This window comes from Triturus cristatus, chromosome 10 (genome assembly GCF_964204655.1).
Source record: "Triturus cristatus chromosome 10, aTriCri1.1, whole genome shotgun sequence".
NCBI lineage: Eukaryota > Metazoa > Chordata > Amphibia > Caudata > Salamandridae > Triturus > Triturus cristatus.
Window position 1 is genome coordinate 150,398,187 of NC_140593.1, and position 15,624 is coordinate 150,413,810.

Genomic DNA, 15,624 nt, shown 5'->3' on the forward strand with positions numbered 1-15,624 from the left:
ACACCAGCCCTTGGTAATCTCAGGGCATGACTGTGCCTAGTGGGCACTGAGCACAGATCACCTGCTCCATGCCTACGGCATTGGCTTTGGGCACAGTGTGCACATGTGCTCAGAGACTGCCTGCTCCCAGTAAATGTTTGGCACAGGGCATAGTTAATTGTCCTGCCCCTTAGATCTAGAACAGTTGTTGCTTGTTTGATGTGCCAATGTTTGTGTTTAAAACATCTGATTTTCGGAAACCTTTAATGATTTTTACCCATTGCTTCATTGCCCTCCCAGATGCAGAATCCTGGTGTCATGCCTTGTAACTAAATAATTTGTTGAGGTTGTTCGTGCGGAGAGTCTCCCTTTCTCGCTGTACTTTCTCCATCTTTTTAACACCTGACTCGCAGTATTCCTTGTCTTATAAATTAAGAAACTGAGCTGTCTGAATGGGGGAAATTGTTCATTTTCTGGTTTTGATCTCAATTTATTTTTGTTTTTAATTTTCCAGCGATGGACATCTTGCTGAGGTAATCTGTAAAGTTGCTTATTGATGGTTGTAAACAAGCAAGTCCATGTAACATCATGGGGACAGCGTCCTCTCTGGTGAATCCAGGCGAGGTTATTGAGGACACCTACGGTGGAGGAGGCGGGGAGGCGTGTGAGATTCCTGTGGAGGTAAAGCCCAAGGCGCGACTTCTCCGAAGCTCCTTTCGGCGTGGCCCGCGAGTCATTGGAGCCAGCTTCAAATCTACAGCTTCCGTGGATCTAGAGTGTGCTGCAGAATATGAAAGACTGAAGAAGGAGTATGAAATCTTCAGAGTCAGCAAAAACAATGACATTGCCTCCATGCAAAAGAAGGAAGCCAAGCTGGACAAGGAAAACAAAAGATTGCGGACAGAGCTGCAGGTATGTACCATGGTAAAGATCCAAAGCTTAGCAGAATAGTATGTTAATTCCTTGTATCATGCACACTGCAAATCTGTACTGCTTCCAGACGTTGGATCATGGAATCTCCCTTTAGAGCAAAAAAAATGGTTTGTTTGATTAGTGCTAAATTGTTTGGTTTTTGCTGCATAGACAGTGTCTAATCACCTTCACTGAGGCATGGTGTACATTCTGATGGTTGGGATGTGGTTACAGCTGTCAGAATCGTGTCATTCTGAAGCCACAGCTAAGTTGTTATTGTTTGATAACTGAGTCCAGTCGCTGCTTGCAAGGCATCTTAGGCAGCGTAAATGGTGAATGTATTAGAAGGGGTGTGCCTTGAGTTTTTTCTGAATTGCATTATAGATTGGGTGGGTCGAGCATTCTTTATTAGATCTAGAGTAGGGAAGCTGTCACTGTGAAGCCTCGGTCACCAATACTTCTTGCATCTGGTTCTGGAATTTGCTCTGTGAAATGATTAAAGTTTTGTATGGCTGTATTGTATGTTATTACCTGTGGGTATTTGGGCACTGTGCATTAGATACCTTTAAATGTGAGGTAGAGAATTTTGAATGTGATGCTGTCTTTTCTGGGAATACCCTAAGCGTTTGAGGTGGGGTGCTGCAGTCTTCCTGCTGTGTTTTGCTTTTGAAGTCTTTTAACCTGAAATGATGGTAGCCTACACAAGGAGTACTGAAATAGTCCAGGCTTCCACTACCGTGGCATAGCGTGCAGGGAGCATGTAAGCCTTGGTATTATTTATGAGTTCGATTCGGTGGAAGGAACCTTTTTACCGCTCCTCCTGCTTGCAAGTTCATAGCACTCTAAGTTTGCATAATTTGATTTTGAAGGTTATGTTATCTTAAAATATTTGTAAAGCGCATGGCTGCCCCAGCAACTGGGCATCCCAGCGCTAAGGTCTGCAGGGTGAAGCGGGCAAGAGGGCAACTAATGATCAGAGAATAGCCAGGTCTTAATGGCCCTTCTAAAGGCCCAATGGTCAAAAATACACCGGGTGGAAAGAGGCAGGGAATTGCAGAGGGCGGGGGCAAACGCCTTAAAGGAGCACCCGCCAGCTCTGGCCCTGCGTACCCGGGGCACACAGGAAAGGTGAAGATCAGCCGAGCGCAAGGCACGGGCAGGCACATAAGGAAAACACAGATCACTCAGAATCCCATGGCAAAGGCCCGGAAAGATTTAGTGGGTGATACAAAGAACCTTAGAGTGAATGCTTTGCTCTATAGTTAGCCAGGTAAGGTGTGAGCACTTAGTATCCATGTTTTGGAGGAGGTGTGCTGGCCTCACTTCAGGATTTCTATCTCTGAGCTTATTAGTGTGAGGGTGTTTGGTCCAACCCATACTTCAATGCTTTTGAAGAGTTTGTACATGGTTTCAAATACGTTTGGAAGGCCAATTAGGAATAGTAGTGTACTGTTGCAAAAGCAGTGGAAATGGAGGTTGTGGTGGCTGAACAGGTCAGTTAGAGGTTTTATCTAGATATTGATGTGAGAACATTGTGGTAGTATGCAGGAAACTTTGTAGGTGCTGGAAATGTGTTCTCTCATGCTCACTCCATGCGTGCTCCTCTCAATGAATTGTTGATCACTATTTGAATGTTGTGCTCTACAGTGTCAAATGCAGTTAAGAGGTCATCTGCTAATGTGAGTTGACTATCCCAAACTTTTATCAGTGTTTTCTCTTTGGGATATATTTGTCTGAATTTGGACTGGTGTGTTGAGGAAGTTATGGGAGTCAAAGTGTTGGCATTGGTTAGTGACCATTTTTTCTAGTAGTTTAGAGATCCATGGGTGACCTATAATAGGGCTTTAGTCAGTATTGCTTGTGGGGTTTAGGGTGTTGTTTTGAGTAGGGAAGCGATGAAGAAGTGCTTGAAGATGTAACAAAATTTGCTGTAATAAGGCAACTGTTAGTGAGTCCAGTACTTGGTTGGCTAATAAGGTTGTATGGGTGGCCAAAGGGAAGGTGCTGCAAGCATCTTTTGTAGGTCTGAAGCTCTTGAGAAGGGGAAGCAAATCATCAGTGGTTGCTGGCATGAAATGACACATGGCCTTTTTTTTGTCAACATTGCATTGTGATGTGTGGGTGGATGGTTTAGTGTTAACAGCCTTCTGGAGGTTCAGTGTTTTAAAGTGAAGAATGTAGCCACGGAGGTGCACAGGTTCTTGGTCTAAGTTGTGGATCAGGCTGTGCACTGAGGGCTTGCCACTTTTTTCAGGAGCTCGAAGAGCTCTTGTAGGCTCTTTTTTTGTGGTGGAAATTGCTTGGTGGTATTCTGTCCATTGTTGCTTGAGGCGTGCCTGGTGCATCATGTGCAATCATTCTGCAACCTGTTTTGAGTTTTGTTGGTAGGGTGATACATGTCTGTGTTGTGGATAATGTTCTCCTGTCAGGATGTAGAGACTTCCATCCGGAGATCAGTGCTTGAGATGTTATGTGCATTTTCCTAAAGGGTAGTACTGAAGGTGTTGGAAAATAGGTTTTTGTTAGAGTGAAAAATGGTGGGGTGATAGTAGCTTTGACTGTGGGATTGGCAAAGAGGAGGATGATTTTGAAAGGATGCTGTTTTATGACCATGATAGTCATTGGGTGATGCTCCATATTGGAGGACTGTGTTGAGGCAATATTGTTGTATGATGGTAATATGGAGTATATTTTTTGTTAAAAAAAACATTCACAAGTGGTCATGAATTCTTTTTAGGAGTAAGTGGTGATGTCCTCTAGCCACAAATGTAAGCGTCTTGCTATGAGTAAGTGGTTGGAGGTGAGGAACAGATCTGTCATGAGGGTGGAGAAGTAATCCAAAAAGTTAATGTTTGGGCTTGGTTGGCAGTAATGGTTGACTATTTTGCTATTAAATTATGGCATAATGTGACTCTGATACCCAGCTTTTCCTCTATATCCGTGATAGGCATGTTATGGAGAAAGGTTCTCCATAAACTATTTCTTCGCTTTCCCCCAAACCTATTGGCTTGGGTATTGTGTGTGTGATTGTGTAGTGTTGGGGCACAAGATGTTTCACAGCAGGGGCAGTGGAACAAGAGAACCACGTCTCTGTGATGCGAAGAAAACTAAGATAGAACAGGAATAGGCAGATTTCTGAGCAATCATTGCATTATATACAGGGATGTCAAGGCTCCTTGGTTCAAAACAGGAGTTCTGTGTAACTTGGTGAGCACTAATGTAATATGATAAAACTGACAAATCAATCAATCACGTGTTTGTTCAGCGTGACTACTGACCCGTAAGGGTCTCAAGGCGCTGGGGAATAGGGGAGGTGCAGGTTCCAGTCCATCAAGGAGGGGGTCTGTCGAAGAGCCAAGTTTTGAGGTTTCTCGTGAAGATGTGGAAAGATGTAGTCTGTCTGAGGTGGAGAGGTAGGGCGTTCCAGGCTCTGGCAGCAAGGAAGGAGAAGGAGCGGCCTCCTGATCTGGTCTTTCTGGTGCGGGGAACTACGGCGTAGGAGAGCTGGGCTGATCGAAAGATTCTTTGTGGTGTGTGGAAGTTGAGTCGGCTGTTCAGGTATGCTGGTCCAGTGTTGTGGAGGGCTTTGTGTGCGTGGGTGAGGATCTTGAAGGTGATTCTAGTCTCAATGGGGAGCCAGTGGAGTGTGCACAGGTGCTGGGAGATGTGGCAGTGTCTTGGCAGGTTGAGGTCCAGTCTTGCGGCGGCGTTCTGGATGTTTTGTAGCTTCCGGGTGAGGTTTTTGTTTATTCCGACGTAGAGTGCGTTGCCGTAGTCGAGTATGCTGGTGACGAGGGTGTGAGTGATGGTTTTTCTGTGCTGTGGGGGGGATCCATTTGAAGCTCTTACGTAGGAGGCGGAGGGTGTGGAAGCAGGAGGATGCGACGGAGTTGATCTGGTGATCCATTTTGAGCTGGGAGTCCAGGATGATACCCAGGTTTCGTGCGTGGTCCTTGGGGGTGGGTGGGCTTCCGAGGACAGGGGGGCCACAATGTGTCGTTCCAGGCGTCGGGGTGTGGACCCATGATGAGTACTTCTGTTTTGTCAGTGTTGATTTGTAGACAGCTGCTTTTCATCAATCTGGTGACAGCTTCCATGCCTGTTTGAAAGTTGTGTTTGGCTGCGTTGGGTTAGCTGGATAGGGAGAGAATGAGTTTGGTGTCGTCTGTGTATGAAACAATGTTGAGTCCATAGGTTCTGACGATGGGGGAGAGCAGATCCATGTAGACGTTGAAGAGCTTTGGGCTGAGGGAGGACCTCTGGGGGACTCCGCAGCTGGTTGGTTTAGGGTCCGAGAGGAAAGGAGGCAGTCTGACCCGTTGCGTTTGCCGTAGAGAAAAGAGCGGATCCAGTTGAGGGCCTTGTCCCGGATCCCTGTGTCGTGGAGCCTGCGTGTAAGGGTGCGGTGGGAGACTGTGTCGCAGGCCGCTGAGAGGTCGAGGAGGATGAAGGCTACTGTTTCTCCTTTGTCCAGTAGGGAGCGGATGTCGTCTGTTGCGGCGAGGAGGGCGGTTTCTGTGCTGTGGGTTTTTCTTGAAGCTGGATTGAGACGAGTCGAGGATGTTGTGCTCTTCGATGAAGGTGGCGAGTTGGCTGTTGATGGCTTTCTCGATGACTTTCACTTGTAACGGGAGCAGGAAGATGGGTCTGTAGTTTTTGAGGTCGGTGGGGTCTACCGAGGGCTTCTACAGGAGGGGGTTGATCTCGGCGTGCTTCCAGACGTTGGGGAAGGAGGCGTTCGCCAGGAAACGGTTGATGGTGTGGTGGAGCATGGGTGCGATGGTGTCGGCGGCTCTGTTGAAGATGTGGGGGGGGGGCAGAGGTCCGTGGGGGCCCGGAGGGGATTGACTTAATCTTCGTCAGTGTGTCTTCAGTGGTGAGGGCTGTCCAGCTGTCAGTCATTGGCTTCAGGGAGTCGGGGGTGGTTGGTGATGGTTCAGTGTGTTGGTTGTCTACTTTGAAGTTGTCGTAGATGTTCTTGATTTTGTGGTGGAATAAGGTGCTGAGTTTGTTGCAGAGGTCTTGTGAGGGAGGGATGTCAGTAGATTCGCTGGTGGGTTGGGTGAACTCATTGATGATGTTGAAGAGTTCTTTGCTGTTGTGTGTGTGTGTGTGTGTGTGTGTGTGTGTAGATTCTGTCTTCGATCGCTGTTTTCCTCGCGTTTCTGATGAGTTGGTGGTGGGCGTTGGTGGCGGCTTTGAAGTTGTTGTGGGCTTCTGTGGATTTGAAGTTCCTCCAGGCCTTCTCGAGGCGGCGGCAGGTGCACCTGGACTCGAAGTTTGGTGGTAAACCATCTAGCTTTCTTGGCGTCTGTTTTGTTGTTCTTCTTGAGGGGGGCCATGGTGTTGGCGCTGTTGGTGATCCATCTGTGCAGAGTTTGGGCTGCGGTGTTGGGGTCGTCGTCTTCCACGGTGGCTGGGGTAGAGTTGTCGAGTGAGGAGGTGAGCTGGTTGTCGGTGATTTTGGTCCCGTTTCTCCATGTGAGCATCTGATGGTGTCTGTGGATGGTGGGTGTTCTGAAGGAGAAGTGGATGCATCGATGGTCTGTCCACGGGAGTTCGGTGGTGTGGCTGAAAGTGATGGCGTTTGCTGTAGTGAAGAGGGGGTCGAGGGTGTGTCCTGCTGAGTGCGTGGGTTCGGTCACGATCTGGCGGAGTCCAATGTTGTGGAGGTTGTCCAGGAGGGATGTGATGTCGGGGTCTAGTTGGTTGTCGAGGTGCATGTTGAGGTCTCCCAGTAGGGTTTAGTTGGTGGATGCGATGGCTTGCGGGGAGATGAAGTCCGCGATGGAGTTGGTGAATGGTCCGCGGGGTCCAGGGGGATGGTAGATGAGGGTTCCCCAGACGGTGGTGATAGGGCTGGCCTGTTGCTAAAGATAGCATTTTGGTTTATGTTAAGCAAATTATCAAATGTTTGTGGGTGCCTTAATAGCTTGGATAAAGGCACTGGCGTTGGAGTGCAGATCCTAAAGTCCTCAAGTGGAAAATATGTCGAAGATTTCTCAAGTGAAAGAAACTGGCGTTGGCTGCAGAGTTTCTATCTTTTTCCATAGTTGGTTCTAGTCGGGAAAAAAACTAGATATTTCTCTGCCTTCACCATAGCAGGACAGGTTCTTATGAGTTCACCACTGTTGGGAATATCTGGGAGTAGACAAACACTTAACCCTGAATTATTTGAAGCTGAATGTGTTGTGCCAGGCCCCACATAGCAATGAAATCTATGGGGCTGATGACTTCAAGAGTTACTCCATTTGTCATAATGTCCTTTCAAATAGTCATGGAACGTCTAGAACCTACCTTGATCTTTACATTTTTTTCCCTGCCCTCCTTTTCAGGGCCGTATACTCAATCTTTGTGAGGTTCTTTGATCCTCGGGCACCTCATCTTAATATAAAATATATCCCTAAGATGCGCTCATGAGCAGTCCAAGACATGTTTTCTTAGGATACAATATGTTGCTTCTCTCTCTCTCTCTCCCTTTCTCTTGGATGCTGTACTTGACCTGCTGTTTCATTAAGATGAAATACCTGTCAATGGTCAAATTCAGAAATCATCATGAAAGATAGTACATTTGGTTGAAAAGAGTTTCCTTACTTTAAGTAAACAAGCATTTGCAATGCAATAGGTCTCGCATTTACACGAGTTTGCGCTATTGGCACTGTAACTGACACTGCCTCTATGTTTTGTTATTTAAAACAAATAAAAGACATTGTCATTTACAATGCTAATAGATTAATCTCTCGCAAATGCAAGACCTATTGCATTGCAAATGCTTGTTATTGCACACTACAACCACAAAGGCAATGACAAATGGGGAGATTAAAGTGATTTTCACAGAATCTACGGTTGATGTTAATTTTGAATGAACGGTCCTAAAAGTACAAATGAAGACATTACAAATTATAAGGGAACTAACAGCCTTTGCTACGAACGCAAACACATGGATTTTATTTCCATGCTTGTGATGTTTTTCTTTGCATGTAATTCTGTAGATCAAGTACTTGCAGACTTTAGTTCGTTTTATATTTTTATGCCTGTCCATTGCTTTCCTGCCACCAGCCCTAAACATTCTTTGGTTCTCATTTCACCCTGGACTATGCACTGACTACGCCCCGCTCCCACCTAACTACGTGTGACGACTTGAATGGTCATAGTCAGTTTTTTCCCCATTTGTCCAACCCGGAATCCATGTACCAGTAAGTGAACGAACACTAAGTTATTCCTTGAAGGCCCTTTCCTTTTCCGTCCACCATAATGACTGAATTCTTTCTTCACTTCTCTTCTCGGTTTTAGTTTGACTCACCTTTGAACACTGAAAGGGCATTCATAAGTGTACTGCCACTTCGGTAAGTTTTGTTATATCTTGGCGGCGGGTAACGCTGTTGCACTCTCAGGCATTGTAGATTTATTTCTAGTTTCAATTCTCCTTTACTTTTTAGTTTTGTGGTCCTGAGGAGAACCCCACCAGCCAAACAAACGGGGTTCGAAACGCGTAGACCTTTTTTCCGTTGTTATTCCAAACATTGGTGTAATTAGTTCGTTTTGGTGCATCCTTAGAATTATCTTGTTTATTCTACCAAATGATTGTTTAATGAATAGATTATATGCACATCTAAACGGTCCTGATTAACAGTTTACTTTGTTTGGAGAGTCCTTTGTTTTTTTCAAATTGAAGTCATCTGTTATCAAAGGCACATTGTGTGGAACGAGTGTGTGCTTGATGAATGAGGAGTGGTGTTTGAATGTGTCTAGGAATTAGTGTATCTGCCACATTGGCAGTTGAGTTATTGTACTTTATTGTGTGTCTTAAGTGTTTTTTTGTAAAAAGTTCTTGTATTTGGTGCTTAATTGGTTGTCTAATTGAAAAATATTTTCATACAAAATTCTTTTGAATAACAAAAAAGAAATAGCTTGAATAAATACTATTAATTAGTACAGACGTGGATGTTTGACTTTTCTTCTGCGGCCTATTGATTTTGTGAAATAGTAATCAGCATTGGCATCCTCTTTTGTTTCTCATGTTTACCGGCTCAGCCTTGCTGATTTGAGCCACACCCATTTTCGTTCCTAGTTTAAAACATGACAGCATCTCCGGGAGGCCTGATAAATATCCCATGATGCTCTGCTCTCTACATGGGGCTCGCCATCTTCAAGGCGCCAAAGCAAATTTATTATTCCGACATAGTTTGGCACAGCCTAGGCAGAAAATACCAGTGTCAATTCGCTTAGCAAATATAGCTCTGCGTCCATCTAGCACATCCCTGGATATTAACTGTACCTAACTAACCAAGTGACAGTTGCACAACAATTTGGATGAGACATTCCAAGAGTGACAAGAATACAGGCTGGAATGAATTGTATGTCAGAATACCAAGCACAAAAATATTGCGATGCAAAAATATCATACTGACTGGGTCTAAAGTAAACGGAGGTGGGTGGTGTGCAACATAAAGATGGATTGGGATGATATTAATGCAAAAATATCATAGCCAGAGTATCAGACTGCCGAAATACTGGTAAGTAGACATAGGGCAATATAGATTTAATATAGGTAAGCCCACATGTACCTTCCAGAACGTACGTATTTGTGGAGTTAAGTATTATGAAAGTATACTTAACTATGTATATTTTCCTTCACAAAATGTTGGTAGCCGAAATTTTGGCAACCATATTTTTGTAAAACAATATTTAAAACTCTTTTCTGGTAAGATACCTCTGAGGAGCCAGGCTCCTCCCTGTAAGGCGATTCAGAAAAGGCTTTTATATGTGGTTTAAGAAAGCTGGAGGTTATATTGATAGGCATAAAGAGCATAGAAAAGGCTATCTACGAAACGCTGCACGGTAACGACTCACGTTAGCATGTACAGCCTCGGGGAAAATCAGACAGCTGGACATTCAAGATTTGGTTCGGTGAGAAGGCGTAGGCAACCAATTCAAACAGGGGTGTCGGTTGGCTAGGAGTGCACGCTTTAAAAAAAAACATTTTTATAGTAAACATTTTGTCGATTGAAAACACATTCTGTGACAAAGCATCATCGCTCAAGACAGAAAAAGAAACTATAAATAAACATTTAGCACATCACATCGGAACAGTATTTCCACTCGGAAAAAATATGACGTCAGGTGGCCTATTAAGCCTGAAGGCGGGGCTACCTCTAAATTGCCCAATAATGGGTATTTATTTGTCTGGCAACAGGAGAAGGAATATATCAGAAAAGGCAAATTTATGAACTTAACGTTGGAAAAGGATTTCACAACGTGGAAGCAGTAGTCGCCATTAAATATTCTTCACTCCAGCGGGCCATTCTTTGGGCAACTGAAAAATATGCAACTGGCTTCAGGTCAAATAAAACTAAAAAAGGGAGCGCAAGCAATCAGCCATCCCAAAGATGGAGATGAGGAGGAGCGGATGTCACTGACGGCTGGCGACAGCTGCGACACCACGAGAGATCAGAACTGACAGTAAAAGAGCATGCAAGACAAATACGAGACCTACCTGTTTATCCTGAGCACCAAAGCGTCTCCTGACTTCCAAAGATGGCTTAAATACAAGGGACTGGTGCAGAAATAAAAGATCTCCTGATTACCATATCAATAGCAATGGCGATAGACATTAGGGTAAGGCCAATGATAAGTGTGCCTTTTGGAAGATCATAAACTCCTTGTGCTTTTAATAAAGTGTATATACTCCTGATCAAATGGCCGGCCTTCCTGCAGTCTTCCAGCACAGCGTTGAGCCTTTTACATGTTTGTGCTGCTTGAAGAACAAGCATGGAAAGAGAACTATACGCTGCTCTCGGAGGGCGAGGTTGTGGTTCAGCGGTCAGAGCTGCAGACTCGGGCGCTGGGGACCAGTGTTCAAGCCTTATTAGCAAATCTGGATCCGGATCTAGCACTTTAAATTACAAAAATAAATAAATGGCATCTCAGAAGGGCAGGGGGTGGGATAAAGATAAAGCAAGCGAGGGGCTGCTTGGTAACTGAAGCACACATCGTGCGCTGAAAGCATGTGGTGCCTGCAGTAGGAAGAACTGATTAAAGAAAGCAGTGCTTACAGATTAAATAACATGAACCGTGTAACAGAAGTAAAACGTCCAGTAGCCATGGGAGACTACAAATGAAGCCGAGGCTGTACTACGGAGGGACTAACAAACCGATAACTGAGTTAAAAGCCAGCAGCATTTACGAAGAACAAAGTCACAAGACAATGAAAAATATGGGTGGAGAGTGAGTGGGGCTTCTCTCCCATACTCTACTGCAGAAGTCTCGCTGACCAGCGCATGGAGACTAGCCCTGTGGTGGGGGAGGGACAGTTGTGAGTGGCGCCATGAGGAAACAATCTCTCGGCATGCTGTGGCGGGGGCGGGGGGGCGCATTCCAGGCGGGGGAGCGGACCCTTTGAAGTATGATGCCGAGGCTGTGGCTACACGTGCACGCGACAGTGGGCTGAAGCGCTTCCCCAAACGGATTGCATGGCGGCATGATGCACGTGATTGTGCGCGTGCTCGGCATGCAATCCACTTTTGGGAGCACTTTGAAATGCCCCTCTTACTAGAGTCTCGCATGGCGATTGCGTAAACGCAATAGCTAGGCGAGACCTAAAAAAGGAAGGAGCGGGAGGCTTTTCTTTTTGTACAGCCAGCCACATATCCCCTTAAAGGAATGCTAAAAGAATATGGCACAAAAAAAAGTGGACTGACGGATTGCTGTGCTATAGTTGTGTAGTTACTCTGTTAAGGATATCTTTTTTAAAAGGACACTTACCAGTGCTTAATTTGTAAAAAAAAAATAATAATAATATAAAAAATAAGTAAGTGCCAGGGCCCTTATTGGGAGGCTACTGCAGCCTGAACCATCTATTGCCCCTGTTATCTCTGTTATGTTATAGTGATTTGTACAGAGCACAGCTACTTAGAGAGTGTCCCTAACTCAGACTAAGGGCAACGGACCACGATACCTAGACTGACTGCATTAAAAGCCGTGTTTTCAGTTTCTTCTTGACGGCAGCGAGCTCACTGAATTGACGGAGGTCTCTCGGGAGTTTGTTCCAAGTTCGTGACCCTAGATAGGAGAAGGCTCTACCGCCCACTCTGAGACGGTGGATCCGATGCACTGTTGCCAAGTGAGTGGAGAAAGGTTGAAAAATCCACACTGGGGTATATTCAAAGATCCTCCCTCTGAGGTAGCCAGCGCCCGAGTCATGCAAGGCCTTCTGCATTAAAACAATGGCCTTAAATTGCACCCTCTTTTTTTTTTTTTTTTTTTTTACAGAGAGCCAGTGAAGAGCCTTCAGATGGGTAGCTACATGAGTCCTAGGTGGGAGTTTAAGTAGACTTCTATCTGCTGAATTCTGCACCACCTGGAGTCTATTGGGAAGGTACTCAGGGAGTCCGAAATAGAGGGCATTACCATAATCCAGTCTCATCGTAATCGGAGCCTGGTTAAGCTTTTTGCTGGCCGACTCGTACAAGAGAGGTACAAAAATAATTTAACATTTGAAGAGTGCCAAAGCAGAAGTCGATTAAAGTTTGTATCTGTGGTTGGAAAGAAAGGGGGCTATCAATTTTATGATTCTTCACTGAGTTTTGAAGGGGGTCTGACCAGGGCCGGACTGGCTGTAGGGGGCACCGGGCGTTTCCCGGTAGGCCGCCAGGCTGGGGACCGTTTTTGTTACCGGGGGGTCGGGAAAATCGGCCCCCTGTAACAAGATCAGCCAAAACCGGCCCTAGCAAACCGCTCGGCTGCACCCCCCTAACCCCAGGCAAATTCATACACAATTAAAACAATTTCAATTACATTTGAACAAATTCATGCAGTTCAGATTAGCAGGAGGGTGCCGAAAGCCTTGCTAATGACAGTATCAACACAACTACTAACCATCGCACTCCTACAAGTGTGACAATCCAGACTATTTTAAGCCACCCAAAGCTATAATAACAGTGTGAGTGGCAGGTATTGTTCTTTTAAAAAAATAAAAAAGTATATTGCTTATTAAACACTGATGTAGTGATCATCTCAAAATTAGACAGAGAGCGCCACCATATGGTGGACTGTTACTAGAACCGGTGCTAACAATTCACTGCTGGTGCTGAGCACCGGAAACCATCAACTCAAATAAAGCACTTGTTCTCACCCACCTAGGTGTCCTGCTGCCTCACAGGGACAGCTGCTCACCCTGGATTTAATGGTGGCCGAGCAGGGTGGGCAGCCCAGTGGAAGCTGATAGGGGAGACTAGGTTTGTTTACTTTCAAATGAATGCTTCACATATGACTAGAAATATGTAGGGAGTTCATATTTGTGCTTTAAATTGGGAGCCTATTTATGGAGTATGATTTATTTGCAGATCTGTCCCAAAATGTGGCTAGCTGGGCTCCTAGTGGTTAGCTTGGGTTTCTCCTGGACTGTGTCTTCTTTTGATAGGGCTGTTGTAGGGTTTCTTGGGAGCCGTAAGTCTTCTCTATTACATCAATCCCTTAAGAAACCGAAGCAGCCTTTTCAACTGGGTTTGGCCAGCCCACAGCAGCTTCTTAGGATCTCACATAAAAGGCGGGACCTCTACAAAAGATTTCTCACATGGCAAAAAGCACCCTATTGCCCTATACCACCCATATCCACACGGAGCAGATGCACCAAGATGAAAGAAGAATGCGCAAAAAAATATTATTTATGCGTCACTTAACAAATAGATTTATGCAGTTAATACACAGAGCGTTTCATCTGGGAGCAAGGATTGAAGCTTTCTACAACTTTTTAAATTGTTTGTTGTTAATTATGAATGTGTAGTAAGGGAAGTTGAAATAAGAGACTGGATTTTCTTGGGTTTTTTGGGGTCTAAAATCCTTTATCCTGCACTGATGTTTGCACTTCAGTCTTTTGCGGCCTGAGCTTACATCCACCATATGTGGTTTGGCGGTCGCATGGTCAGCGCTTTAGTTCTCGGGATGTAATGAGGAACAGTCAGGATGGCTATTTAAGGAAAGGGCAGTGTATCCAAAGCTCCCCAAAGGCAAACCTGTCTATGCCCGCCCGCACCTGGCCAGTCACAATTCTTTACAGGCTCCAGAAGGGAACTTCTAAGATTAATCAAGGTAGGATATGACATTCTTGTGACCTCGCTGCTTTATGAAGCACGCAAGGTATTATAGGAAAGTTTCCATATACAACACAGGAAACAAGTGTTAACACGACACACATAATTCGGGACAATAACAATTTTACAAAAGCCCGGTCCCCAATGCCAGTACTCATGGCATAACTTAACGCACGCTCACTAGTCAAACATAGGCTAGTAATCAATGATTATATAGAGCACACTAAGCCAGATTTAATGCTGGTGAACAAATCTTGGTTAATGGAGGAGTCCGTACCTGAAGTACTAGAAGCGATTCAAGACGGTTATTTGCTTCTGTTCAAGAATAAGGCTGATGCGAAAAAAGGAGGAGGTTGTAGCTGCCATTGGCCACAAACATTTACAGATTTGCCATTTGCAGTGTAACTCACTTGATAGCGTTGATCTTTTACAATTTAAAATTGAATGAAAAAAAAACGCCCCTCAGTCTGTCTACTTGTATACGGGCCTCCACAATATATGGCAGATTTTAGCAAGTATATATATATATATATATATATATATATTAATATATATAAGTAATATGTCCCTTATGCACCCAATTCTCAAAACTAATGGTTATCGTAGACTATATCTTTTGGCTAGGTATTCAGAACCCTGATACCAAAGCAAGGACTTCATAGAAACAACGACTTCCTTAGGTTTCCAGCAACAAATACATTCTCCCACTCACATCAAAGGCCATTTGCTGGACCTAGTCTGGAATCAAATCTAGAAGTTATGGATTTAAATATACAACCATGCATCTGGTCAGACCATTATATGATGGAATTTGCTATCCCTTCTGTAGAATAATCAAGTTACAGAACTTATCCACATAAGGAAATGGAAGCAAGCTGACATCAAAGATATGGAAATTGTGCTGGCCTAGAGCACCTCTATATTAGGCGACTCCGTCTCAGAGGCTGAAGTTCAATACACAAACTGGCTCAGAGCAGCGGTGGATAGATTCATTGGCCCCACTGCAAAGGCAGCACATAACTAAGAGAGCTAAACCAGCCCCATGGTTCAATAAAGAATTGCAAGAGGCCAAACTTAAACTGCACCAGACTAAACACCTATGGTGCAGAAACTAACTGGAAGAATTAAAAAAATATACAAGGAGGGTCAGTCGGTTTATAAAGCAAAGTTATGGCAAGCAAAATCTAATTATTATAATAGCTCGTTGGAGACCGCTAAAAACACAAAGAAACCTTTAATATTTTTGATAATCTTACCTCCTCATAAAAGCTTAACACTGAGGTGAAAGGCTCTCTACTACTATGTGATCAATTAAATGATTGATTTTATTGAAAAAATTGAATTTTATTAAGAACTGTATCATGCACCCTACTACTGCTAATTACCCAGAGACAAATTCAGAAACCAATGGTACTAGTCTGACCAGTTTCCCAGACATTGCGGGGAATAAATTAAACTAATTAACTTAATAAGGTTAAATCGGGAGCGCCTTATGATCTGTGTCCACCCGCCGTTTTAATACTAATACCTGATGCAATAATAGCCTATTAATAACCTTGGTTAACAAATCGCTTCAGCAAGAAACTGTGTCAAAAGCTTTTAAGAATGCAGAAGTGATCCCCCTGCTTAAGAATCAGGGAGA

The 15,624-nt window shown here is 44.4% G+C and overlaps 1 protein-coding gene across 1 annotated transcript in view; it reads left to right on the plus strand.

Annotated features, from left to right (window-relative positions):
• NPHP3 (nephrocystin 3) overlaps positions 1–15,624 on the plus strand; it is a 342,323-nt gene that overhangs the window by 11,471 nt on the left and 315,228 nt on the right. The window contains exon 2 of the mRNA XM_085630683.1: positions 494–891. Within this exon, the coding sequence (XP_085486809.1) occupies positions 568–891 (324 nt within the window). The 5' untranslated portion in view covers positions 494–567. The remainder of the gene's footprint in view (positions 1–493; positions 892–15,624) is intronic.